Consider the following 27954-nt stretch of genomic DNA (forward strand, 5'->3'; position numbering starts at 1 on the left):
AAAGGGAGAAAGAAAGATGAAGGAAAAGAAAAACAGAAGGGAAGAGGGACAGTGAGAAAGGGCACTTAAAAAGAGAAAAAAAATCTCCTGGATCACCTGTTGAGAGAAAAAGAAGAGAAAACAAGCAAAAAAAACAGAGCAACATACTAAACACAACACCATCACGTTAATCTAGCTAAGTGTAAACAGCAGTAAATACTAAATATTGAATGTTGTTGTGTAGCAAGCAGGACCGACAGCGCACAATGTGCTTGGAAATAGCAGCCAATAAAGGTGTAGTTTATGTCTATGAACAGTGAACACCCGTGTGCACACCTGTGTGGATCAGCGCGCTTGTATTCAAAAGGTTTCCCCATGTAATGGTCTGCTAGAGGATGTAGAGAGCCATAGCCCCGTCCCCCAGGGCATGAAGCAGGCATGGAGGAGATCCAGGCTCCAGACATCCAGAGGCCCCAGAGTGCGAGAGCCCAAGGAGGACCACCGGAGGGGCATCCGTGCCACCCTCCTGGGAAGAGCTGAGGAGAGCCCCAGATGAGGGGTCACCCAGTAGCCACGCGAGCAGAAGCCAGAGGGGGCTGCAGTGGCGTGCCCGCCGGCTCTGCCGGCAGCCAGCTGTGCCAGAGTGAACCGAGCCGGAGGCCTGGGGGCCCTCTTTGCCCCGGAAGAGGCCTGACTGAGCAACAGGCACCAGGCCCCGCCAAGTAGTCACCGGGAGTGAGCTGGTACATACCTGAGCGCCCAGCCCCGGACACCAAGAACCACCAACGCACCGACCCCTGAGGGCATCAGTTACCGGCAGGGAGTTGGTGAGGGGAGATAGGCCGTTGGAGGGCCTGGGAGTTCCCAGAGAGGTGGAGTGTAAGACCCGACCTGACATATAAACACAAACAGGCACACACAGACACAAACATGCATTCCCACCCTCATGCACACATATACAAATACTCAGCACTCACCCAACGTAGGGATAGACATACATGGACACTGTACACACAATCACACTCCCCAAACAAACTCTATACCCCAGGTCCAGGTACCCTCGCCCCTGGAGGGGGAAACGGCACCTAGACCCAGGAGATGTTACCCTTTCCCCCGGGGTGGAGGCAAGCAGACCGCCCCAGGCTCCGCAGCAGCAGGGAGGCCCCGCATCCCAGATCCCAATCGGACGGCCAACACCTCCTCCCAGCCCCCCCGCCCCGATGGCCAGCAGAGAACAGGGGTGTGTGAAGACCCCAAACCTCCCTCCTCTCGCTCATGTGTAGTGTTGCTGCGTGTTGTTCTAAGGTGCATTTAAAACACGGGAGAGCATGGTGCTGCTGCCAGAGCTACATATTTTTATTTTTGGACTCCACTCGAGCAGCTTTGTTTATCTTAAACTACACCTTGATCCAGCATTGAAACAAGCCATTTAACACTCTACAATCTAACAATCTACCTTTATTTTGATTGGCTGCCCTTGCCTACACGTGGGTTGGGCTTTTGTGTTCAGATCCAGAGTTTTAACATTTTGCAGATCAAAAACCGGATCCACCAGTGGAACAGTGTGTTTATGTGTAGATGTTTGTATGTGTAACCAAAAATGTGGGAAACTTCTTGGGGTTTTTTGTCCTCATCTTTGTTGTGTGTAACTTGCAGAAACGGTTCGAGCAATGACCCATGTGATAAACCAAGGCATGGCCATGTACTGGGGGACATCCCGCTGGAGCCCGATGGAAATAATGGTGAGACTCAGTCCAAAATACATTCCTTCTATCTTCACAAGTTCCAGTTATTTCCATCTTCACATTATCTACTATTTCTATTCTTGTTCAGTATTGTTCCCAATACAAAATGTTTACATACTCTGCTGTATTATGTAACTCTTTGCATGTTTTTCTCTAGGAAGCGTACTCTGTTGCGAGACAGTTCAACCAGATTCCCCCCATCTGCGAGCAGGCAGAGTACCACATGTTCCAGAGAGAGAAAGTGGAGGTGCAGCTACCTGAGCTGTTCCATAAGATAGGTGAGCAGTGGTGCGTTTGTGCCTCCAGGTGGAGAATTGATCCATGAAAGCATTACAAAAGTTATTTTTTACACAAACCCACAGAGCTAGAGGGATTTTTGACACGTGGACACACAAGGTTAAATTGAAGCCAAGTGTTGGATCTCGGGTCTGATGAAAATAAAAGGAAGCATTTCAGAAATGTAACACGAGAACTTCTCTCTTACTTCCTGGAGCACTGGAGATCAGTGCAGTTCTGATTATAGCTGGTTAAAGTCTTGTTTGTGTTGTCATATAACTTTATTAGCTTCAATTCAATGCAGACAGTCGCCTCAAGGAGCTTTATATTGTAAGGCAGACCCTACAATAATACATACAGAGAGAAACCCAACAATCATATGACCCCACTTGCACGTTGGCGACAGTGGGAAGGAAAAACTCCCTTTTAACAGGAAGAAACCACCAACAGAACAAGATTCAGGGAGGGGCGGCCATCTGCCGCGACCAGTTTGGGTGAGGGGAGGAAGACGGAATAAAAGACATGCTGTGGAAGTGTGTGAACAGTCAGTGTGATTTAAGAGAAGTAGAGAAATGGTCATCATCAACTCAGCAAAGTTCAGCCCTTTTTTGAACTTTATTGATGGCTGATAAAAATTGTTCAGTGGTGATCACATGTTTCTCTTCTCAGGTGTGGGGGCCATGACGTGGTCTCCGCTGGCCTGTGGGATCATCTCAGGGAAATACGATGGCAGGGTCCCTCCCTACTCGCGGGCCTCCCTTAAGGTAGACAAGCCTCGCTCGCTGTGCTCCTTCTTTATCCCACTCTGATCATCTGTGTCGCTGTCACTGTGCTGCGTTTCACTGCTGGTTGCTTATTGTGTGTGTTTGTGTCTTTCAGGTTCTGTTACTCACCACATACTGTAACCTTGTGTGTTTTCAGTGCCATGCCGACGCCATGCACTGCGTACCGCTTCACAAGCAGTGCTGTTACACACTGTTTGTCAGTTGGTGTCAGCTTAATATATTTTAGTCCACGCAAATGACCACAAAACACCTACGCTCACAACAATAATAGTGCTGACTTGTGAATTTTTATTTGACACTACAGATACCAACACTTTAAAAATAAAAATGTTTCACTTTATAAATTGGCAGATGAATCGGGAATCAATTCAGTGTGTTGTGTCAGGAGAAGAAGAAAACAAAACGTCCATTTTTACTAAAAATGATTAAAGAGGAGACGCGGCTTCAGGGATTCAATCCTGTATTTGTGACAGATGAACTCAGCAGCCCTCACTTTCCATCATGTCATGTTGTGAAGCTGAAATATATTTTAGCATTCAGCATGCAGACTTTTAAAAATAAGAGATCCAAGACAGCTCAACACATAAGCTTACACCTGATTGGTGTTCTGTCCCTCTGTGCTGGAGTGGCATGTTGTGTTTCTGTGGATCGTGTGTCACTGATTGTTGGTTTGAGCTCTGCCGGTTCATGAAGCAAGCTCTCCATCTTGGTGTCGTGCAGTACTTTTGGTGACTTATGTTGAATGTGCTGCTTCCCGTTCAGCTCAGTGTTGTCTGTGGATGTTTGTGGTGTTTTGGATCGTTGAGTCAGTGAATCCTTGTGATACTAATCACATCCTCTGTATTGTTAGATCTACCAGCTAGATATCAAAGCTACTGTAAAACTCAGCTGGGACAAAACTAACACTTTTTTAACATATTTAATTTTTGTAATGTTTGTAAATCTGCTATAAATGAACTGACTATTATTTTTTACAAAAGCATAGAGTGAGCTGTGTTTCCCTGGCTGAGGTGTAGACAGCAGGAGACAGAGTCACGTGTTTAAAAACAGGCCCTGGTGACACAGGAGCTGCAGCGCAGCGGTGTGAGCAGGGCTGTGTTTTTGAGCAGGTGTGCTGTGTTTTCGACAGGGCTACCAGTGGTTGAAGGACAAGATCTTGAGCGAGGAGGGCCGGCGTCAGCAGGCGAAGTTGAAAGAGCTGCAGGCAATCGCGGAGCGGCTGGGCTGCACTCTGCCCCAACTCGCCATCGGTACGCAGATACACTCTGCCGCTCTCTCTCTTTCTGTCTGTCTGTCCGTCCCTCTGCCTCGGACAGGCCGAGGTCAGCACCGCTCTCGCAGCTGTCTGGTTTGACACTTGGTGTGTTGTGTTGTCACGTGTGTGTGTTGTAAGTGTGCAGTTAAAAAAAAAAAAAAGTATATTTATGAGGAAAAACAAGAAAACAGGGACTATTTAAGAAATAAAGCAATAAGAAAGGTAAATAGTGGGTCTTAAAGGGACAGGAACACACAGTATCAGATATAAATCCAGAGGATGACTCGTATCGATTCACTTGCCGGGCAGTAAATGTGCAAACCCCAAAGACGCAGAGTCCTGCAAGCGTCGTTAAAGTGGCAGTCGAGAGGGACGCGGCGAATAAATCTCGCAGTCGGTCTCCTATCTCAGCACAGATCACAGCAGATTTTTCACCCACACAGTAATACACTGTCATAGATTTGGTTTCACGGGCCATTAGTGGACACCCTCGGTTCTCCCTCAATTACCATAAATCCTTCCAGCACTCCTGTAGGCAGCACGGGACATTTATATGCAGTCTTCTAGATCGCTGTGTCACTCCAGCATTAAATAAAAACTATAAAACAATAACAGACTGCTTCTCGCCTTGGGCTTTATCCCGAGACTCCTTGAGCAGGTGGTAAATTCAGGAATCAGGCTGCAAGTGTGAGAACAGAGTAAACAAATGTAGTCGGTATCTCAGCAGCCTGAGGGAAGGTCTGCACCTGCATCACTCCCGATGAAGATCTTCTTTTTTTGGCCGTATTCTCATGTTTATTGAAGATTTGTGTAGAATCATAATCCCACTATTTTTACAGCAGCATTCCTCATTCCATTATACTGTAATCTGCTTACCAGTGTATTTTCCTGAATTTCAAGAGCATGCAGTTGTATTGCATAATACAGTTCCCAATTACAATGGCAGACCAAGCAAGGATGGGGTGTGTGTGTGTGTGTGTTTGTATTTGTATGCAGTGATCACAAAAAGGCAGGTCTTCTGAACATTATTAGCAGAGAGCTGCTCTGAGATGTAGTTCTTTTACTCAGGCTTTGCACCTGAAAATGGTTCTGAAGTATTTGTACATGAGTTTTTTGCAAGTTCCTGCTTCACTACCTGTGCTTTACAAAGGGATGGGAACTTAGTCTTATGAAAAAATATATATATATACCAGGAAAAACAGATGAACATCACACAATAAATTACACAGTCAATATTTAACAAACCTAAATCCAGAAGCAGTGTTTGAAAAATTAAGTACACCCTTACTGGTTCTATAGAATTAAGATGGTAAGTCACCAACAGAGGTCGCTTATCAAAGGCACTTGTTTGCTAATGACCAATTAATCGTGATCACCTCTATAAAAGCAGCAGTTCTGGCAGTTTCATAACAGTTTGTAATCATCACACACGCACACAAGTGAATGTCCCAACACGTTTACCCCATAACAGACCATGCAATGCTCAGCAACACTGCAAAAAAACCCCAAGACCTACATCTTAGACTCCATGGGCCTCAGTTAGCATTTTAGATGTTAAAGTTCACGACAGTACATTCAGAAAAAGACTGAACAAGTATGTCTTGTTTGGAAGTGGTGACAGGAAAAAGACTCTTCTTGCTAAAAAGAAAATGACTGCACGGCGTAGGACTCCAAAGCCACATCTGAGCAAATCACAAGACTTTTGGAACAATGTTCTTTGGACAGATGAGACCAGAAATGGAGATGTCTGTTCATAATACAAAGCACTACCTTTAGAAAAAAAACAAAACTGCACAAACATTTCATACCAGATGTCAGGACTGATGTGGAGGGATGATGATTTGAGCTTGTTTTACAGCCACAGGACCACAGCAAGTTGCAGCCGCTGAGTTAGCTATGAGCTCCACTGTATACTAAAGCATTATGGTGTTAAAGTTGGGGACGTCTTTCTAACGGGTAATGGTTTTGCTGAAATTGGGTCATGCAACAGGAGAATAAATCCAAGCACAGCAGTAAATCTACAACAGAATGGCTGAAAAAAGAGTCGGCATGTTGCAATCCATCAGTGTCCAGACCTGAACATGATTGAAATGCTGTGGGACAACCTTAAGAGAGCTGTGGATAAACAAATGCCTGCAAATCTCAGTGAACTGAAGCAACAATTCAATTCAATTCAGTTTTATTTATACAGCGCCAAATCACAACAACAGTCGCCTCAAGGCGCGTCATATTGGAAGGCAGACCCTACAATAATGCATACAAAGAAAAGCCCAACAATCATATGACCCTCTATGAGCAGCACTTTGGCGACAGTGGGAAGGAAAAACTCCCTTTTAACAGGAAGAAACCTCCAGCAAAACCAGGCTCAGGGAGGGGCGGGGCCATCTGCTGCGACCGGTTTGAGTGAGAGAAGGAAGACGGGATAAAGACATGCTGTGGAAGAGTCAACATTGTAAAGAAGAGTTGGTCAAAATTCCTCCACACCGATGTGAGAGACTAATGCTCATACAGGTGTTTCTACAATCTGCTGAATCATGATGTGTACTCAGTTTTTTCACACGCTGCTTCTGCATTTGTTTCATTTCAGCTAAATAATGACACAGTTCTGATCTAAGATTGTATTTAAACAACTTTAGAACCAAGTAAGCACCAGATGGTTTTTCCATTCAAATCATTTAGTCATGGTGCAACAACGAGACTCAGTTTACCTGCAGTGAGCTATGCCAAGTTACATTTTCAACACGGCATGAGCTAAGGTATAGTACTGAAATTTGATGTAATGTAGGCGGGCATTGAGCAGCATCTGATCAGGAGTCATTTTTATATTGTGGTGTGTGCATGAGTGGGTTGGTTCTTCCATCGCTGAGCCAGTGTTAGTGTAACGAGTGTCGAGGTCCTGATGAGTAATGTTGCCGTAGTATAGCAGTTGGTTTATTTTATCAGGGAGCGGCTGTCATTTCATGTGCAAATAGTAATCGGCGTGTGTTTGCGTCTCGGGTATTGCGTGTGTGTATGTGCGTGTGTTTAATCACGGTAGGGGTGTCATCCTTATTTACTGGTCTTCTGCAGCGTGGTGCCTACGGAACGAGGGGGTGAGCTCTGTCCTTTTAGGGGCGTCCAACACCGACCAGCTGATGGAGAACATAGGAGCGATCCAGGTGAGTGTGTTTGTGTGTGTACGCTTTGCTTGTGTTACCGCGAAGCAAATCAGAAGCTTAATTTGTGAAAATGCAACCTGACCCGCTTTGTTGGGCTCGTATTCGTGCCTTACAGTCCATAGCGGCAGCCTCCTCTCCTGGGCACGGCTTGGCCTCCTGGGCAGTTTGCTGCTGCACGCCTGGGTGCTTTACTGTACTGAGTTAATAAGGTCAGAGGAGTATCAGTTGCCAGTGGGATTGGAGATGAGCTCACAGCCGCTTCCTCCTCTCCTGATAAGATGCATTCTTTAATGGGGTTTTCAGACCGGTGCGGGTTTACGTCCCCTCCTCACATTATGTCTGGCCCGAAGTAAAAAGCATTCTGACTGTCATCTACTTCGATGCTTTGTGTCTGCTCGTGTGTGTGTGAGAGAGAGAGTGTGTGCACTAAACGTCTCCTCTCCCAGAATGCGTTTGATATTTCGGGTTTGAAATGCTATGCTCACATTTCCCAAGGGCTCTGCAGTTTCCCTTTTGCCAGAATTTTATATCAGAGACGCTGAAATAGAAACGGCCCCTGGTGTGAAAGACTTTCTCAGGAAGTTTCAATAAAAATATTCTTTCTTTCTTTTTATTTAATGTCTGCATTGTCGGAAGAGCAAATACTTTATTATTCTCTACACGCGAAAAGTTCCTGTTTAATTTGTACTACCATCTAATCTCTTTTTTTATTTTGCTTCTTTTCCGGTTAAATAGAAGATTTTACTCCTCACTTTGAAATTCAGAGTAAAACGATCTGTATTTTTATCAAAAAGGGCAAAATATCTTAATAAATTTTTCTTTTTAGTGATGTATTTTCATAAATCTTTATTTATACAGCCTTTTTGTTGAAAATAATTATTCTTTGAGTCAAGCTTCCTCAGTTATCAAGTTTAAAAGGAACAATATATTCCTCCTGTTTTCATATTTCTGCTCTGCTCAGTGATGCACTACTTTACTATAAATACTTTATGTAGTGTCTGTTTACAAAGTTCTACCCCAGTTCCAAAAATAGTTGAGATGCTGTGTAAAATATAAATAAAAATACAATGCAATGGTTTGCAAATCTCAAATATAAAACATTTTATTCACAATAGAACATAAAGAACATATTTATAATGTGTCAAATGTTTACAGTTGGTGGAAAGTTGGGCCTGTCTGCAGACAGGTCGAGCTTTGCACCAGAAAAGACGCCAGTATTCCTGTTTCATGTTCACATATGGCTTCTTCTTTGCATGATGGAGCTTTAAGCTGCATTTGTGGATGGCATGATGAACTCTGTTCACAGACGGGGATTTCTGGAAGTCCATCCAGTGATTTCCATGACAGAATGCCTGATTTTAGTGCAGTGCTGCCCGAGGACCTGAAGATCATGGGCAGTCAGTACTGATTTTTAGCCCTGTCCTCTGCGCACAGAGATTTCTCCATATTCTTATTCAAAGGTTTAACAATTTTACATTAAAGAACTTTATGTTGAACTTGTTCCACAGTTTTGTTCAGACTGCTGAAACTCTGCCTCTCTAAGAGGCTGCTCTGTTTATACAGGGTCACGTTAGACCTGACCTGTTACCAATAAAACTACCTGCTGTTTCTTCAAAGTCTTCTTCAAAATGAGTTAATATTTTTCATGAAATACTAAAATGTCTGTTTTACCAGCATCCCAACGTTTCTGGAATTTATTAGAACTGAAGCCTTTTTACATATCGCTGTTTCTATAAAGATAAAAACTTGTGCATAAAGCTAATATATAAAACAACAAAGAAATAAAGTAAAAAATAAACACATGCCACTTCTGTTTTTGGATTTTGAGCTGGACTGGAGATTGCAACGTTGAGATTGTTTGTAAAAATCCTTTCAACACTCTCTATAGGTAGCGATGTGAAACTGCAACACACCATGGCGACTGCAGTGCGTTCACCTCTTGTCTTTGTCGTGTCGTAGGTTCTTCCAAAGTTGTCGTCATCCATCACACACGAGGTGGACAGCATCCTGGGGAACAAGCCGTACAGTAAAAAGGACTACCGCTCCTAACGCGTGGCACGGCCCCGCCCGGCAGGGCTGCACCCGGCCTGCAGCCGCAGTGCCCCACCTTTGCCTGATCCTCTGTTTGCTTGAGCTTTTACTGAGTGAGACCCTGGCGCATGAGTCTGGCCACACCAAGGCCACGCAGGGCACCTCATTTAGAGTTACAGGGATAAGATAAGAAAAGGGGGAAAAAATACAGTCACCTCCACTGGAAATGACAGGATTGACAAAGAAAGACACAAACATGGAAAAAGAGAGGTTAGAGATATGCGCTCATATTTAAATTAGTTATACATTCAATTCAGCTGAACGTATTTTAAAACTATAGAGAAAAATACATTTATTAAAAAAATAAAATAAGCACACGCTTGCTTGGCAGCCAGATTTTTTTTTTCCTTTCTATTTTTTTTTTCTCTTTTTAAAACCGAATACAACTAAAAGGAAGATGAAATTCATGCTGTATGAATACACGAGAACTATTGTTGCACATGTACCATAGCCATGCATTCGTTGTTTGGACGTTCTGTTTACAAACACCTGTGTACTGTCCAAATCCGTCAAGATTTCTCTGAAAGTGTTGTCGACATTACCAGAGCCTCCTCACGGGCTTCAATCAGCACTTTAGTACGGTCAGTAAAGGTGTTGGAAGGCAGTTTCAAAGAGGAGAGAGGATGGGTATTACAACAGTCTCATCTCACAGCCATTGCACTATAGAATCACATCGCCTCTTCATAATTCCCTCTCTTCATCCTCTGTTTCTTCACTGGCAGTGTGTTTGTCCAGCCTAATGCTCCGATGCTCCTCCTGTGTAAGCGTGGCTCTGACGTTCTGAAGTCATCAGGGCTTCCGTCCTTACAGTGAACCACCCGCCATGATGGAGCTTAGGAGCCAGGCTGATGTGTCTGGGCAACTTGTGTGCCACTGAAGAGATGGGCAGTTTATTCCTCCCTAACAGCAGGAACTGCAGTCGTGTTATATCAAACGCAGCGGCCTGCTTCACTGTGCTTCCCGGCCGCTTTTCTCGCTTTTTTCAGGCTGAGGATTTTGGCGTGCAGGGAACGTTCATATCAGTGTTGGCTCAACATCTCATGGAAACTTCTCCTCAATCAAATTCAGTTCAAGTATTTTGCCTTATTTAGAGTTGCATCAAACTGTGCTTTGGGCTTGTAGACGAGCAGCTCGACAGCTGCCTCTCTGCGCTGGTCATGTGTCCCCGGTATAAACTGGACCGCTGAGTGGTGGAAGTGGTGTTTGTTGCTCCCTGACTGGGGGGAAAGGAGTCGTGTGTCTGGTTAATCGGTGAGTGGCAGCAGCTCAGGGAACGGAGCAGGCAGTTTCAGTCGTGTGTTGGCGTGCACAAAGTCAGGAGGTTGTATTTAGTTATCTTTTTCGTCTCATGTGTGGACACTTTAGTGTGGCTTGAGCCAAAGATCTTCTTCTTCTTTTCTTTCTTTCTTTGAGAAAACAACCCAACGTTTCACTATTACAAGATTATAGAAATCATCTTGACGCATGTGCTGTCCAGCTTGTAATCTATCTATGGTATGGATTTTACTCCATAATATATCTTTACTTGACCGAGCTGTTACACTAGTTAACAAGTATGTCCTTCATATACAGAATGCGTAGTACAACTAAGTGCTTTAGGATCAGTAAGGTTTGTTTCAGGCGGCAGACGCCCCGAGACGCGTCAGAAGTATTATTGCAAACATTTTGACAACGCCCTGTATCATTTGTTGTCCTTTGGGTGCTCTCTTACTGTGATTAAAGCACAAGTGGAAAGCATGTTACATCTTCTAAGCATGGACCCTCTTCACCCAGCCTACAGTACCTATGGGACAAACAAGGTGATGCTTTTCAAGCTTACCAACACGTGTAGATAACAAGTCTTTACTAACAGTTGATAAACTGTTGATTCTTAGAGGGAAAAAACAAGTGCAAATTAACATAACTTATATAAGTGTGAATGATATGAATGAGGTGAAGCTGCTCAGCTAGAGTGGAGGGGATAAACATCACTGTGTGGGGTTTGTGTGGATGAGGTTTTGCTTGAGTATTACTCCTAAATAACAGCAAAGTGATTCAAGATCTGCTGTTGGGGGGTGTGTGTGTGTGTGTGTGTGTGTGTGTGTGTGCGTGCGTGTGTGTGTGCGTGCGTGCGAGAGAGAGAGAGTGTGAGAGTGTGTGAGTGAGTTCAGGTGTGAGGGATTGGGGGACAACTGAACCAATCCCGTGCTGTTGTATTAGTTGATCCCTGAATACGGCTGATTTGCCGTGTCTCTTGTAAGTCTGAGTAAATAATAACAGGCACAAGCTGATGCTGTTTTCTCAGAATTAAAAAAAAAAAAAAAAAGAAGATAAGAACATTTTGTTCATTAGTCTGTGGAGTTTCTGTGTCTTAATATTTCCATCTGCAGGGAGCGGAGAAGAAGTCTGAGATTTAAAAGGTTGAGTCTGACATTTTGGGAAATGTGCTTTTTTCTCACCCAAAATTACAAAAGGTCTGATACTGAACTGATATTAGCTCAACACACAGACTGGAAACCAGAAGACACTCATTTTCTCTTCTGTACAGAACATATTAGCCATTCATTATTAAGCTTTACAGATAAGGGTAGTCAGAGGGTTTTAGCCTCGTTCATATGTTCGTACTGTGTTCACCAAGGACTGTCTGATTGAGATATTGTAAGGATAACTTTTCAGACTCTCAGTTGGGAACCTGGTTTATTTAACACATAATCGGGTGTTTGAGTGTGCAGTCAAGTCCGTGCTGTGTGTGCACTTTCATCCTGTGCTCTCCCTTTCACCATCTGTGTGGGTGCATCTCTGCTCTGCTGGATAAACGGACACATGGAGGGGAGCAGAGAAAAGGGGAGACAGGTGAAGTGACGGTATCGTTACCTGAGTCGAGGACGGCTCGGCGCTCCCGTGGCAGCGAGGACCGTGCCGTTTCTCCATCCACGTAACAAATAATTTAAGGCTGCAGTGGCAAGGCGTGACACGCTTATTTTCAGGAATCATTTCTTTTCTAAATGTATTATTGATGATGAGAAAAGCAGTTTGGCTGTTTCCAGTCTCTGTGCTCTAAGGCGACGTCATATTTAGCAGCAAATATGCCGACGTGGCATATTTCCCCCCCTAAAGATGTCAGACTTTCCCTTTGAACTTTATCGCTGTGCATTTAGTTTGACCATCAGTTGTGTCCCAGCGTGCCGACCCGCTCGACACAGATGCTGTGTCGTAACGAGCTTCACGTGCACAACGTAGAAATAACTGAAACTTTTGAAGCTTGTGTGTATTTGTCTGGTGCCCTCACCCATGTAGGAGAAAATAATGCTTTAAGAGGTCCTAGTTTCATCATATTTGCTGTTCTAACATGTTAACGACTAGTTCACAAATGAAACAGACCCACAGATGAATAGAGCTTATTTTACAGAAGGTTCTAGGTTATACAGAGAATATATTTTTATGTTCTAGCCTTTAATGCAGTAGAGAGAATTAAGAGAACTGTTTTTATTTTTGTCATCATGCTGCATTTTTCCTATCTGTATTGTATTGATTTGAAGACTGACAAAAAGAAGCAATCTTTGTGTTGTGTGTGCATTATGATGCTCAAATGCAACAGTGTGTGGAATTCATCCTGAAGACGACGTATTGAGAGCTTGGTATCTCCTGTACATACTCTGACCTTTGTATATATTTCTGGTTGTGATCACCTTTGCCTTTTTTCATTTTGATTTCATTTTGCAGGCGTTGCTATCTGCACTGTGCTTGAATCTGAGATTTAGACAGGATGTACAGCTTATGATCTTCAATGAAAATGAATTAATGATAAAAATAAGAATGGTTAAAAACCACCAACTTGTGTCTGTTTTTATTTTGGCATCTTTATTCATAATGTTTGGATTTGTTAGAGCGTCCAAGCCTCTTCTATCCAGTAGAAAACAAAAGATGCATTTATGACTTATTTATGAAATATAAATATGAGGCAATTTATACAAAAAATAAAAATCCTGAAGGAGGTGCAAATGATCTGAAGTGGTTTACATTGAACTTTAAAAACTGTCATTACAGCATGTGTAGTCATCAGGAGTGTGCTTTACTGTCATATAGCATAAAGCTTGTGAGGATCAATAGAATCTGTTGTACAGTAAAGCATCATAGCACCATTTACCCAAGGGTCATACTTCATGTTGTATAGACTGAAAACAACTTCATAGAAATGACAGAACTGCATCATATTCAGTAATATCGCCAACATCTTTACAAAAGTAGAGTATTTTTCTTATACAGTACCTTCCGCTGTATTTTGAGGGCAAACATATAAAAACACAATGGGCTGAAAGTGCAGCAAACCTGACCGCGACTTCCTCGCACTGCACTCTGGAAGAAGAAATGCTTATCCTGAAGGTGAGACGGGTTATGTTTGGAAATCACAACCTGCAAGTGACAGTTTAACCCCAACAGTTCAAAGGACACTTTGGCACAAAAAAAAAAAATCATCCAGACGGGTGCAAACATGGAACTGCAGTTCTCATCAGAGCGTCCGTTTCCATGAATCTCCCAGCTGCTACAGTTCCCTGTCATGAGCTTTCACTCACTGGAGTCACTTCAGTTTAAAACTCTTGTCCCAGTTGAGATTTCATGCTGGTTGGAGCTGCTATAATGAGTTGTCGTGCCGTGATTGTCTTGAGCTGCTCCCATAGGTGAGGCGCGGAGGTCCACCTGAGGCGACGGACACAACGAGCTGAGAAATCCAGCTCAGCAAACGCACAGCATTCACATTTGATCAGAATAACAACCCCCAAAAAAGTGGAAAGTGCAGCCTCTGCAGCTCTGCCCCTCACAGACAATAACTAAACACTGTCAGCACTTACACTTGGTTACTTACTCCCATTTCACCAGGTCAGCAGATCTGTCACTTCTGTTCTCACTCGAGGGCGAGCGGAGGCCTTCACCTGCCCTCCGTGTGGATATTTTCATGACGTAAGTGTTAAAACGGCAGGGTGTGTGTGAGTGTGTGTTAGTCACTGCTGTACCTTCCTGACAGGACGGTCCAATCCAGCTGTGCAGGCAGTCGCAGCGGCCGTTGCGACGGTCGCACTGCGCCCTGTTCTCGCACTCGCAGGTCTCTGAGCAGTCAGGCCCGTAACGATTCTCTCTGCAGTCTGACAGCCAACGGTGAAAAGCAAAATCCAAGCAGTTTAATAAAGCTACAAAATGGCGAGGGCGCAGTACATTTACTCAAATATCGAGCGCAAGTATTGTTCACGGGGCAGCTGCGGCTCAGGAGGTAAAGTGGGATGCCTACTGGTTGAAGGGTCAGTGGTTTGATCCCCAGTTTCCCTGGTCTGCATGTAGACATATCCTTGGGCTAGTTTTCCCAGATGCATCCAGGAAGCATGAGTGTGTGAATGTTAGCCAAAGCTCTTAAACATAGAAAACTGGATTCAAATTTTAGTAGAAAAGTACTTCAAACAGAAGTACTGCTGACTTCACATCATCTTTTTTGTATTGGTTACATTAAGGATTCAAAATTCCCTTAAAACCCTACGAGTTTAATAGGCTTGTACACCGACCCAGCGCAACGTTATGACCCGTCGCTGGTTCACTTCTCCCTGGACTATGTTAGATAGATACTGACCACCGCAGACCATGAACACCTCACAGGAGTTGCAGTTTTAAGAGATGCTCTGAGTCACTCATCAAGCCGTCACAATGTGGCGCCTGTCAAACTCACACCAATCCTTATGCCTCCATCTTTCCTGCTTCTAAAACAGCTTTCAGAACAAAATCTTCACTGGCTCCCAACACATCCCAACCACTCAGTGTTATGCCTGATCAGCGTATATTACATGCTGACAGTGGAGGGAAACATATTTTTGCTTCATATGTTTTCATTTGAGGTCAAAATATAAAAATGTCAAATCTTGTTCTCAAATAACATAAAACAAACACTTTTTAACACTAATATCCAAAAATATTCAGTGCAACACAAGGAATGCCCACTATATCTCCAAATATTTAGCAATTTTGGTGCATATGGTAATTTAATTAAATTATGAATAATGTCTCTGATTTTGTCTTTTCATATTGTAATATCGGTTTTCCTCTGTTTCTAAATGTAGCTGGGCACTATATATGACAGGAGCCATTTTTAGGCATCAAAGTATTTACTAAAAGTCTATTTTACCAACTCTTTACGTGCATTTATACAATAATACCTTTACTGGGAAGAAAGCTGTGTGTGTATGTGACGCCTGCAAGCTAGTTCAGGCTAGCCGCTGCAGTGAGTCACACTCGCTCTCTTCAAGTCTTAAACCAAATCAGTTTGGGTTAGGGTCTAAGCTGGAGAATTGGCCAATGCAAGAGTTTCACTCCTTCCACCAGCCCAGCATACACATGTAGCTTTGGGGTGTTTTTACTACATTCTCCAATTTCTATATCATAGTTGCTTTTGTAGCCTCTCATCTTAACCGTCACCTGAACAAATTCTTCCACTTATTTCTCTGAAATACTCGTCTCTTCCATCCATATTAAAGGAATGTGACTGCCATCATCACATGTATGCTGAAGTAAATACAGTGCATTCATCATAGCAGCAGTGTATAAATCTCACTTATGTCTCTGTTGCATAACTCATCATCGCTAATGAGTAATGAAGGCACATCAGCTGAAAGTGATGTCACTGATGAAATGCAGTACGCGTTTGATGGCTGTGTATTCTCAAAAATGCGCGAGAGATTACCAATGTCACATCTGGGTCCAGTCTTCCCCGAGGAGCAGAGGCACCTTCCTGACACAGGATCACATTGAGCGTCGTCTTCACAGTCACAGATGTGGACGCAGCCCTGACCGTAGCGACCCCGTTCGCACGCTGAGTGAATGATTGAAAACATGAGAATAAAATAGGCAAAAACACGCCAGTTATTCTTTGATTTCAACTGGGAGAACAGATCGGACCGACCTCTGTGACAGCGCGCTCCGTGAAATCCTGGAGAACAGATACACTGACCCGACACCGGGTGACAGGAGGCGCCGTTCATACAGTCACACTGCATCCGACACAGCGGGCCGTGGAAACCAGGGGGGCAGGCTAACGAGTTTGGGAGGGAGGGGGATTCATGGGAGGAGAATAAAAGTCGACCTTTAAAGTTTAAATCCTGTGCATTAATTAATAAATGACTGTAAACTTAAGGGCTCAAATCTGACACCTTTAAAGTGGAGCTTTAAGGTTAGAGTACAAATGCTGGGCTGATTTCATCGAAATGTAAACCTTCGAAGCCTTTTGATGTTCAGTGTGTTCAGATAAATACAAGTTAAATTTCAGGATTTTATAAAGACTTCTTCTACTGTGACATCTGTGCATCGGCATGAATGATCCCATCAGGACCTTAAGTACTACTGAGGTGCTTCATGTGTACATTCTTCTTCACTACATGTACTGCAATCTCTCACACAGCCTTGACTTCATTCAAAACTTCAGCAACCGTGAACAGAAGATATTTAAAAAAAAAATACAACATATACAAAAAGCATTAACAGAGCAGGATGTTGTGCAACTACATGACTTACTGATATGTTTTTGGACAACAACGGAGGTCATTCTTTGTGTTTGTGTGCGTGTTCAGTTCTCACCATGTTCACATAGATGCCCATAGTAGCCTGGACCGCACTGACACGTCCCCGTCACTCTGTCACAAGTGCCATTATTTTGACAGCTACATTTCAGCTGGCAGTTGGCACCAAATCTTCCCGCGGGACATTCTGGGACAGGAAGAATAAAACAGAGGACATGACTCGCTGTGACACCTGATTATGTTTAGATTCAACATGTTACAACAGATCAAATATGTGGTAATGGACAGATGCAATAAATGCAATATTTTGATGGGTTTTTTTTTTTTTAAAAGAGTAGGTGATCACCTTTGTTGCAGTGTGCACCAGTCCAGCCCAGACCACAGGTACAATTGCCGGTCACAGAGTCGCACACGCCTCCATTACTGCAGTTACAGCGTTGAGCACATTCTGCCCCAAACCAGCCTGCAGGGCAGCCTGAGGCAAACACACACTCCAATTAAACTTAAGAAAATATCCAGGCAAGTGTCATAACATGCTGTAGCTCTGAAAGCACAGTCTTCTATTCTTGCTCATTATAAAGGATTACAGGTAAACAGTAATCTGGAGCCTCCTGTTGTATTTTCATAATGTTTTCAATGGTGTGGACTGTGGGAGGGCCAGGTTAGCACCCAGTCTCTTACTGTGGATTCATGCTCCTGTAATAAGTGAAGAATGGAGTTCGTCAGTGTGTTGCTGAAATAAGCAGAGCCTTCGTTGAAAGAGACATCATCCCATGCTATGTGTACTAAAGCCCCCCCACGTAACCCCACACATTCAATGAGGTCTAGCAGAGTGAACGCCAGTGCTGATCCTGTGCACTGTTTAAAAGCGGTGCCACCTCAGCAGGTAATCTCAGAAGATTACGCCATTCAGTATTAGTTTTCAACCTTGTCTTTTATTTACAGACTTCAAGTTTTCTATTCATTAAATGATGTACTGTAGATGATGAAATATACTAATTTTCCCCTACATAGTCTTTCAGAGTGACTCAGCCTTTCTAGGGTGCCTTTTCTATATAGACAACTTATCCACCGTCTTGTTGTACCTCTGTTGTCCTAGTACTATTTACAGCTGGATATATGATATAATACTTACACAGCCCTTATTACATGAATGGAAACATAAAAGAAGAGTTTGAAATCAACAGAGGGCCTGTTTCCAGAGATCTAGCTCACAGGCCACACAACACAAATGTATCAGCAATAATGAAAGCTCACCATTTCCACAGTCCTCTCCTCTGCGTCCAGGGGCGCACACACATCGACCGGTGACCGGGTCATTCTGGGCTCCCTCTCCACACAATGCCACCCGGACACAGTTGACACCGTAGCGCCCAGCTGGACACGCTGTGACCACAAGGATGCATCACACCCTTTTCACTCCACACCGTAACACTTATTTATTTAATTAACGTCATCATCAAAGTTTGACTCGGACTCACTGATGTTGCAGCGCGGTCCTATAAATCCTGCTGGACATTCACAGGCTCCAGTGGAAGTAATGCATTTCCCTCCATTCTCGCACTGACACTCTCTCTCACAGTTTGGACCATACCGACCCTCTCCGCAGACTAAAAATGAATAATAAAAGGGGTAAAAATGTTTTATTATGCTCCCTTGGTTTAGTGTTTATGTATGAATATGCTGTTTATGCATACTTTGAGCACATTTGGGGCCGTGGTAACCTGGAGCGCAGTAACATGATCCAGACACCGGGTGGCAGAGCTGATTTGTCTCAGAGCACTGACAGACCTGGTTACAGTTCTGCCCAAAGGTTCCAGGCAGACAAGCTGATAAAAAGGAAAGGTTCATTATAATAATTAATAAACAGTATGCTTAAAGACATTTTTACTTTCTGAGGCACCAGAAATGTCTCTTTAATTTTGCAGTGTTTATAATTCTTAGGAAGGACTGTGGCATTGAATGTAATTTGTCAGAAAAAGTTAGTCCTGGGGAGCTCACTCTGTTCGCAGCCGTTGCCAGTGAATCCGGGAGGACAGCCGCACTCTCCAGAGATGTGGTGGCAGGACGTGCCCTGTGCACAGCTGCAGCGCTGCATGCAGCCCTTTCCAAATGTACCCGGCAAACATGCTGAAGGATGTGGAAGGAAAAGAGAATGAGACATTTAGTTCTACATGTCCCAGTTTTAACTCTTCATGGGAATTAAAACAGTTAAAAAAAGAGAAAAGGAGTCGCATAGGAGTGTTCACTCTTACAGGCCACACGTGCAATTAGGAGTAACATACAGTAGGTGGACATGGCCACGATAAATGGACTGGAATAAAACCTGTGCCTTATATTTAATAAGAAATGAATTAAAGGGATAAACATGTACAAGTACAGCTCAGAAAAAAATGAAAAGTTGCATAAAAAATGCAAAAATAGGTCAAGGAGCTCAATCGAAATCGTTTCGTTTTCCCTTATTCTGCCCTTGAATGCAAAAAAATTAAAATATAGAGTTAATCATTGAAACAGTGCAAGTTTCGCCCACTAGAGGTTGCAAGAGCACGAGATTTTCCTTGACTGTGGGCTCTTACCTTTATCACAGAGCTTTGCTCTCCACCCTGGTGGACACTGGCACTCTCCGGTGACATGGTGGCATGAAGCTCCGTGGAGACACTGGCATCGCTCCCGGCAGCCGACGCCAAACAGTCCAGCATCACACGCTGAGCAGAAAAATGTGCAAATGAGAGGCTATAATTAACAAAACCCCTCAGAACTGCAATCAGAGTGGTAGAGTTTCCACAGTGCAGCACTTCCCCATGACGTCAAAATTTCTGTAGGTGAGTTCGTTTTTCACTCGCGGTCTCACCTTTCTCACAGCGCTCTCCAATCCAGCCAGCGCTGCAGCTGCACCGTCCGGTCCGTCTGTCACACTGGCCGCCGTTCTCACATTCACACCGCTGCTGGCAGTCCGCCCCAAATCGGCCGGTCACGCATTCTGTGTAAACACAGAGCAGCGTGCACAGCAAGAAACACAAGTGAGACAGACGAAGAGAAAGAACAGAGACATCTTGATTTCAACAGCGCACAAAAGGGGAAGTTGCTCTGTCACATTTCTGCTGAGGAGTTCAAAAATGGCTTCGTTTTTTCCCCCAACAGTTTATAATTGGACCGAGTATGAAGTTGGCAATCACAGGTAGTGGCCACAGAGTTTGGAGGGGGAAGACATTCCAGCGACAGGATTAGAGGTTTCCTGAGCACAAAGAGGGGGCTAGGCCTGGCACAGCCTGATGGGGAAAGGTTGTAACAGGCACAGAGGGAGGATAGTGTGTGATGTGGAGCTCAGAGGGAGAAGGAGCTGGAATGTCATCGCCAGGTCGACAGAGACTTTTGCAGAGGAGCACGGTCTGTGGTGCAGAAATGCGCTCGCTGCCAGAAAATAACCAGACTGCAGGCAAAAACAAATGAGCTAAGGCAGCAAATTGAACTCAGTCTCATGCATTTCCTGAGCAAAGTAAAACAACCACAGGCCACTGTTTTAAATGTTTACTTCAAGGTTCAGGTGATTTTATTCTTCTGCGTTTCTGTCGTGACTAACCAACATCACTGCAGCTTCACAAAAATCAGACGTCTCTGTGGCTTCAGGGGGTGGTTTGGAACTAGATGAGGCTGAATTACCACATAAGAATCTATACAGCTATGTCAAATGATCACATTACCGCTATAGAGAAGTACAGTCTCATAAGGATACTAGTTCACGGGCTGATCTTCTGCTTTAGCTGGAATTAAAAACAGAGGTGTGAACATATATACATCCAGATCTGTATGAGATCCTGATGTTGGTAAATCAGTCAATCTTTTCGGGGGTTTGTGTGTTTTGTATATCTCTGCACGTCATTCTTATCAGCACAAATAACGAGTATCCAAAAAGAAAATTGCTCCAATCTGGAAATATGGTAACAATGAGAAACACAAGCAAGAAGATGGCCACGCAGACTAAAACAAAGGACAGTCACACCTGTGAGCGGTTTTCCTGCACGGTGACAGATTATTTATAACATTTCAAACATGCTCATTTTTCAATTTTAGCTTCAAATGAAATTGTTCAGATAAACAGGCTTAACCTCACTGGGTTTACAAGTAGTTCATGATTATTACATCTAGATTGGACTTGTAATTCATCATTATCAGGCTCCAAAAAGCTCCCCGAAAAGGCTTCAGGCTGATCTAAAGTGCTGGAGCGAGAGCGCTGACAGCGACTAGAAAGAGAGCATATTTCTCCCATATTGGCTTCTCTTCATTAGCTCCCTGTTAAATCCAGAATCTAATTTTAAGAATAATCAGACCTTGCAGTACTGTAATACTTCAGCAGAACGATTCCCTCTCAGACTGCTGGTTTACTTGTGGTTTCTAGGATATTTAAAAGTAGAATGGGAAGCAGAGCCTTCAGCTTCCAGCTCTGAGTTTGGCTTAAAACTTTCTTTTTGATAAAGCATGTGGTTAGAGCTGGATCAGGTGACCCTGAATCCCCTGACGCTTCAATAGGCCTAGGCTGCTGGACATCGTGCGGTAAATATTTCCTCTTCACAAACCTTTTTCACTCTCTGTGTTTATACATCACCCTGCATTTAATAGTTATTATTAATCTCTGGCTCTTCCACAGTCTTTATCCCGTCTCTCGCCAGTCATCCCTGGCCGGTTGCAGCAGGTGGCTGCCCCTCCCAGAGCCTGCTTCTGTTGCAGATTTATTCCTATTTAATTGAAGTTTTTCCTTCCCACTGTTGCCAGGTGCTCACTGATAGGGTATCATCTGATTGTCTGGGTTTTTTATGTATTCTCTGTATTATTGTTGGGTCTTTACCTTAATAATATAAAGCACCTTGAGGTGACTGTTGCTGTAATTTTGGTGCTATATAAATAAAATGAACTGAACTGATTTATGTCAGCATTTTTTAGATTTCAGCATAGTGTTCTTCTTTTTCTATTAGCGACAGCCAAAAGTACAAAAATAAGACTCAAGTTACAATAAATCAGTTTTTTTTCCTGATCCATGTGAGAGTGCTTTAGTGGTAACACATGGAGACTCTTACTCACACCATCCTTCAGTCTTACCCAGTTCACAGGCTGTGCCTGTCCAGCCGCTGGCGCATGCACATTTTCCACTGGTCTTATTACAAGTGGCTCCATTCTGGCACAAGCATCGCTGCTGACAGTCTGCTCCATAAAACCCAGCAGGGCACTCTGAGAAAAACAACCCAAAAACAAACATCTTGTGACCTGTTCTTTACCTGTTGTACAGGTGATCACTTCTCTCTGATGTATAAACTCACCTTTTGTGCAGTTGGGTCCGGTCCAGCCCGGCGTGCATGCACACTGCCCACTGGCCGGGTGGCAGATGCCATCGTTACGGCAGCTACAGTTTCGGTTACATCCTTCCCCATAGAAATCAGCTGGGCACGCTGCCACGTGAGAGACAAACAATATCATTACCTCCTGTTGAACCCTGCTGATCAAAAGTGGAAATTCCAGTATCTGGTAAATAATACCGGCTTCTGCATGGGTAACATCAGGTTGGTACTTTCTCATGTGTGACGGGGATGGGCTTTCCCAAATAACTCTGAAACCAAGCGTGCTTTTGTTCTACTGTGATTCAGCGTCTGAAAGGTGTCCTCACTTCATATGAAGCTCCAACAGATACAACGATACAAACAAGCTGAGTCTTTGATTTCACCTTTTTCTTTCCTACAACACTGGACCGCATCTGTTAAGTTAAACGAGTCTCTGTGGTGAACCTGTTACTCACTCAGGTTGCAGAACGGGCCGATCCAACCAGCGGGGCAGGAACAAACGCCGCTGACATGATCACACGTCGCACCGTTTTGACACAAACACTTCTCCTGGCAGTCCAAACCGTAGAAACCCCCAGGACATGCTAGAACGCACACACAGATGTAAAGACTCTCTGTTACTGGCATGCATACATGCTAAGTAAGAGAATTTGGCTTCATGATCAAGCAGCTCCTCTTACGCTTTTCACAGAAGGTCCCCGTCCATCCCCTCTGGCAGGTACAAGCTCCGCTCACGTGGTCGCACAATGCGTTGTTCTCACACTGACACCGATGGCGGCACCCGAGACCAAACAGACCTGCTGGGCACTCTGAAGGAATATCACATACAGCACAGTTACAAAATATGATGTAACAGACCACACTGACATATTACACAAAATATACAAGGAGCATTTAACAATGTTACTTTGTGCTACCTCCAGAAAGCACCAAAGCATGATCGCTGCACATGTGAGAATAAGTTAACTTGGAGAAATGTGGGCACCAATCTGAGGATGTACTGTAAGCATTATTTAAATAGTGAGTATAGTGAGAAAGTTAAAGTATAGTCACTTTAAAAAACACCCTATAATAACATACTCTGATGGCAGTGCGTTCCAGTGAAACCAGCTTCGCAGTTGCACTGGCCTGTCACAGCGTCACAGCTTCCGTCTCCGTTTCTGCAGTCGCAGATTTGTGAACAGTCGGCCCCCCAGTGTCCCGCATCACAAGCTGCAACACAATCATATAAATGAGCTGAGTTTTTTGTATTTGGTTTTTCCACATATACGTCTCCTTCTGTTTAGCTCTGCAGCGATTGCTTCCGTGCTTCAGTATGATACCTTTCCTGCATTTGTGCCCAGTCCAACCAGGAGCACAGGTGCACCGCCCACTCGCAGGGTCACAGCGAGCGTTGTTCTCGCAGATGCACTTCATCTGGCATTTTTGACCAAAACGTCCACTCGGGCACACTGCATGAAAGAAAGAAAAAAAGACTGATCTACCACAGCCATCTGCACCAAACAACATGAGAAAAGCACCAAGTTCCCATGACATTTCTTCACTGCCATTCAGCCGTGAGTGAACACTGAAGAGCCAGCGGTTAGTGGAAGTGGAGTTATATTTCTTCTTCCAGTGAAAACATGGCTTCAAGCATATGAATTTGTAGAAAATTACCCTTCTGACTTCTACCATGTTCCTTCACTTCACATCCAAACTGCATCATTTTAATATTCCACAGTGCTGTCGTCCTTCTCATCCGGCTCACTGTTTAGTGCCTGTTGCTATGGAAACTTTCCCTAAAATGCTGCTACTCACAATTTTGGCAGAGTCTTCCCATGAATCCTGCAGGACAGTTACAGGATCCGTTGTGTTTATCACATATGCCGCCATTCTCACACCCCGGGCAGATCTCTCCACAGCCTAGACCCCAGAAACCCTCCGGACACACTGCAAAGATCATCATGAACATTTTCATGATTTTTATCATGTAAAATTTAAGTCAATTGTTTAGGTTTTTTTTATTTATATAAAAAAATGTAAGCACTCACAGTTTTCACAGTGGCGTCCTGATGTGCCTGCTGGACACTGACACTGTCCCGTCACTTTGTCACATGGTGCGCCGGTGCAGTTACAAGAGTGAACACAGCCGGGCCCAAATCTTCCCTCTGGACAGGCTGACAGTGGACACGCAGGAAGGATTCGTGTCAACGCAGGACCATGAAAACAAACACAAATAAGCCTAAAGCATGCAAAAATCAAGCCGTCCACCTTGATCGCAGTTCTCCCCATGAAGACCAGGAGGGCATTTTCGTTGGCACTCTCCGGTCACGTGGTGACACGACACTCCTGACTGACAGGCACACTTCCTCTCACAGCCGGCTCCATAAGTGCCTGGCTTGCATTCTAAAGACAATGTGAAAAGTTGGTGAGGAATCTGGGAATTATCAATACATTACAGGGTTGCCTGTTCAGTCAGAGTGTTAAACATCTTTTATAGTGACAACAGTTGGATGCAGAGTGATGCAGCAAATCACTTTATATATGGACAATGTGGTTTAATGTAAAATGAACTATTTGTGTTATATTATCAGATATTTCAGAACTTTGCAAGTGTGAACAATTTTAGCCTGAGAGGACATTTGCATTACAGTGTCACTGAAACAAATACTGGATTGCAGTAACAAAGACTTACAACTATATACATTTTTTCTATTTCCTTTGTGTCAGCTCGATACAAATAACACCAAATGTGAAAATCAGTCGAAACTTTATATCATCCACAAATTTTTTATGTATCATCTTCAAACTTCACAACAATATACTAGGCCACGGGGGGACACGAGTACCTAGGTTGGTATTTGATCTCGACCTTCATTGTTAGCGCCCAAGGTCAAAGTGGACCTTGAATTTTTTTTTTAGGAAAACCACACCGAGTAATGTGTCATATTAAAGAGCATGGAGCAAGCTGTAAAAATCAATTTTTTTTATTTTTTCAGTACGACATCCTGTGACACAATGTATGGTGTCACAGTGACACCATACATTTTTTCAAAAATCACACACTGCATGAATATATCTGAAAATCTCAAGTTTTTACAGCTTTTAAAAGCAAAAGATTTCTGACAATTCTGCTCCAATTGTATGGGTAAAGATGATACAATACACTATTTTAGTATGTATTGCTTTAAGGTCAAAGGTCATAGGTCAAAACTTAAGGTCACAGAAATTAGGAAAAAGCTCTAGGTTCCCCTGAATTATCTTCAAACTTTCAAGCAAAATATAAGTCATTGGGGGACATAAGCACTCTCCTTGTTTACTAAAAAACAGCATTATAAGACTTCAAAAAGATTAACATATTGCACTAAATCCCCATATTAACAGAATAAAACATCAAAGTTTCGGTATAGCTCTTGCCCTTCCAGTGGAAGTTGCAGTTTCTGAGTTTTGTATTTGTATAATTGTAATAAACAACAAGAATACAGATAAAGACACAAACACAACTTGTGCTTTGTGACTGTGCTCACCTTCCTTGCAGGTGTTACCATGGTAACCAGCTTTACAGACACAGGTGCCGTAGCGGCGGTGACACTCGACAGTGTTCTGCTGGTCACACTGACACTCTTCAGAACAGCCGGGTCCAAAAGTCCACTTGGGACACGCTGAAGGCGAAGATGAAGGAATCATGGATTCTTAAGTCACAGTGAAAGTAGCAGCAGGCCTGACCTTTTGTAATTTGTAGCTCAGCATGAGAAGCTGTTGACGCGTAAGCGGTGGGACTCACTGAGATGACAGAAGCGTCCGTAGAGTCCGGCATCACACAGGCACGCTCCGTAGGTGCGGTGGCACCGTCCATTATTGGCACAATTACACTTCTTGTTGCACTGCTTCCCATAGAAGCCTTTAGGACAACCTGAACCAAAAAAATACTTCTCTGTAAATGCAAGATATCTAGTGTGCCTTTAAAATAATTAGATTTTATCTTAGCAGGAAAACCTGCATTAAGTGAAGACACAAAGAGAAGCGTCTCACCGTCCTGGCACAAGTCTCCACTCACACCAGGAGGACAGCGGCAGTTTCCGTTGACGGGGTCACAGCTGGCACCATTTTTACACTTGCAGGAGAAGGAGCAGTTTTTGCCAAAATGTCCCTCAGCGCATGCTGTGGGGATGAAAGATAAAAAAGGATCCATTACAGCTTAAACAGTCAAGGTTGACAGGTTTCCACGGGTGTTTTTGTTGTGATGACCCACTCTACCCTGCCTTCCTTTCGGCCTGTGTGTGGCACGTCTCATCTGGAGACATTGCAGGATTGCTGTGGCTCGTTTCCCATCAGTGACACTGGCAACACCTGGGCCCAGCATGCCAGTGCTCTATAAAAGCCCTCAAAGCTCAGTTACTGTAAGATACCCTTCTTAGCTTGGTTGGTTTTTGGTGTGCGGTTGGATTTTTTTGCATACACCATTTCCTCACCCATGCGCTCATTTACACCATTGATCATGTTAACTACACACAACAGTTTTAAGCAGCATTTGTGTGCATCTCGCTTTTTGTCATGGCTGTGCAGCCTGGCCTGTGACAGTGTGTGTGAGGAGGGTCAGTGTTTGTTTGTGGGCTCAGTCCTCACTCTGGTTGCAGATAATACCCGTCCACCCGTCGGGGCAATCGCAGCCATTTTTCCACAGATTGCATTTTCCTCCATTAGAACAGTCGTCGCACGTCAAACTGCAGTCACTGCCGAAAGTGTCATCCAAGCACACTGAAAACACAAGAATCAACTTTAAGTGTGCAAGTTATGCTTAATCTCATTTTAATAAAAAACCTCTGACTTCCTGCTTCAGACTCAGAGCAGCTGCCAGACTATATAACCCTCAACGTGCCTGGCATTGTGGTAGTTAATTAGGATGTACAAACATTCTGGAAGCATGAAGCAAAATAATTTGTCCCCATCGTGTGATGTGTTCCTGCCATCACTGAGTAAGTCTGTCAGACAGCTTCACAGGAGCCATATAATCAGATGCAGGTTTACTGTTAATGATAATAAATCAACAGCGGTTTGAGATGAAACTCACCAAATTTTTCCGCTAGGTTACTCTCAGCCCTCAGCTCCCCTTCGTCATCTTCATAGTCGTCAAAGCGCTCCAGGGGTTGGCTGTAGTCCTGCAGCAAGGTGAGCTGGGGGCGAATGAGTGGCAGCTCAATAGAGCCTCCGCTGGACAGGGCCTCGACTGCATCTTCAAGTGCTACAGTGAGAAAAAAAAATATATTATACAAAATATACCAACATAAGAATCTTTCATTTTTATTCATGTGGCAACTGAGTAATATTGTACATGATGACACGATTGTATGCTGTGTAAATCAAAAGAAGAGGGCAATAGTGATGCAGATTATTCATTGTAAGAACTGATGGCTTTTTAAAGCTACTCTGTGCAGTTTTTATTTGAAATAAATGGTCCTATTCTTGTTTGCATGATCCATTATCGAAACAATTATCAGAAGATGATTACACTGTCGTCACAAAGGGATGGACACGGTCAGCAACAATACTCAGGTAGGCTGTGGAATTTAAAAGATGCTCATTTGGTACTGAGGAACCCAAAGTGTGCTTTCATGTTGTTGGACTCTGCCAGCTGAAAGTTGCAGCAGAAATCAAGACTCATCAAACCACGTCAAGTTTATCCAGTCGTCCAAGTGTATTGTGCCTCAGTTTCCTGTTCTTAGCTGACAAGAATGGCAGCCAGGGTGTTCTTCTGATGCTTTAAAGTTCAACGTGTTGTGCATTCACAGATATTCTTCAGTGTACCTTGGTCATAGCAAGTGGT

General features: G+C 43.7%; 2 protein-coding genes across 10 annotated transcripts in view; one reads left to right on the top strand and one right to left on the bottom strand.

Annotated features, from left to right (window-relative positions):
- The window catches only part of kcnab2a (potassium voltage-gated channel subfamily A regulatory beta subunit 2a), a 96284-nt gene extending 83186 nt beyond the window's left edge, over nt 1-13098 (top strand). For all 7 annotated transcript variants that reach the window (XM_005943630.2, XM_005943629.3, XM_005943632.3 and 4 more), the window contains 6 exons: nt 1636-1721; nt 1882-2002; nt 2670-2764; nt 3915-4035; nt 7110-7198; nt 9158-13098. In XM_005943630.2, coding sequence (XP_005943692.1) covers nt 1636-1721; nt 1882-2002; nt 2670-2764; nt 3915-4035; nt 7110-7198; nt 9158-9247 — 602 coding nt within the window. In that variant the 3' untranslated portion in view covers nt 9248-13098. The remainder of the gene's footprint in view (nt 1-1635; nt 1722-1881; nt 2003-2669; nt 2765-3914; nt 4036-7109; nt 7199-9157) is intronic.
- Nucleotides 13099-13728: 630 nt separating this feature from the next.
- megf6b (multiple EGF-like-domains 6b) overlaps nt 13729-27954 on the bottom strand; it is a 56628-nt gene continuing 42402 nt past the window's right edge. For 2 of the 3 annotated variants that reach the window (XM_005943623.3, XM_005943625.3), the window contains 25 exons: nt 27202-27372; nt 26757-26888; nt 26163-26291; nt 25915-26043; nt 25658-25792; nt 24402-24536; nt 24182-24307; nt 23949-24080; nt 23474-23602; nt 23232-23363; nt 22832-22960; nt 22607-22735; nt 22134-22262; nt 21916-22044; nt 19673-19801; nt 19398-19526; nt 18823-18951; nt 18519-18650; nt 18303-18431; nt 18079-18207; nt 17168-17296; nt 16880-17008; nt 16209-16337; nt 15990-16118; nt 13729-14409 (listed from right to left, as the gene is read on the bottom strand). In XM_005943623.3, coding sequence (XP_005943685.1) covers nt 14129-14409; nt 15990-16118; nt 16209-16337; nt 16880-17008; nt 17168-17296; nt 18079-18207; nt 18303-18431; nt 18519-18650; nt 18823-18951; nt 19398-19526; nt 19673-19801; nt 21916-22044; nt 22134-22262; nt 22607-22735; nt 22832-22960; nt 23232-23363; nt 23474-23602; nt 23949-24080; nt 24182-24307; nt 24402-24536; nt 25658-25792; nt 25915-26043; nt 26163-26291; nt 26757-26888; nt 27202-27372 — 3440 coding nt within the window. In that variant the 3' untranslated portion in view covers nt 13729-14128. The remainder of the gene's footprint in view (nt 14410-15989; nt 16119-16208; nt 16338-16879; nt 17009-17167; nt 17297-18078; nt 18208-18302; nt 18432-18518; nt 18651-18822; nt 18952-19397; nt 19527-19672; nt 19802-21915; nt 22045-22133; nt 22263-22606; nt 22736-22831; nt 22961-23231; nt 23364-23473; nt 23603-23948; nt 24081-24181; nt 24308-24401; nt 24537-25657; nt 25793-25914; nt 26044-26162; nt 26292-26756; nt 26889-27201; nt 27373-27954) is intronic. The other variant, XM_005943624.3, reaches the window with a different exon arrangement.

Source organism: Haplochromis burtoni, unplaced genomic scaffold, assembly GCF_018398535.1.
Source record: "Haplochromis burtoni strain Fernald_Lab_line unplaced genomic scaffold, NCSU_Asbu1 Contig_378, whole genome shotgun sequence".
In the NCBI taxonomy this organism is placed as follows: domain Eukaryota; kingdom Metazoa; phylum Chordata; class Actinopteri; order Cichliformes; family Cichlidae; genus Haplochromis; species Haplochromis burtoni.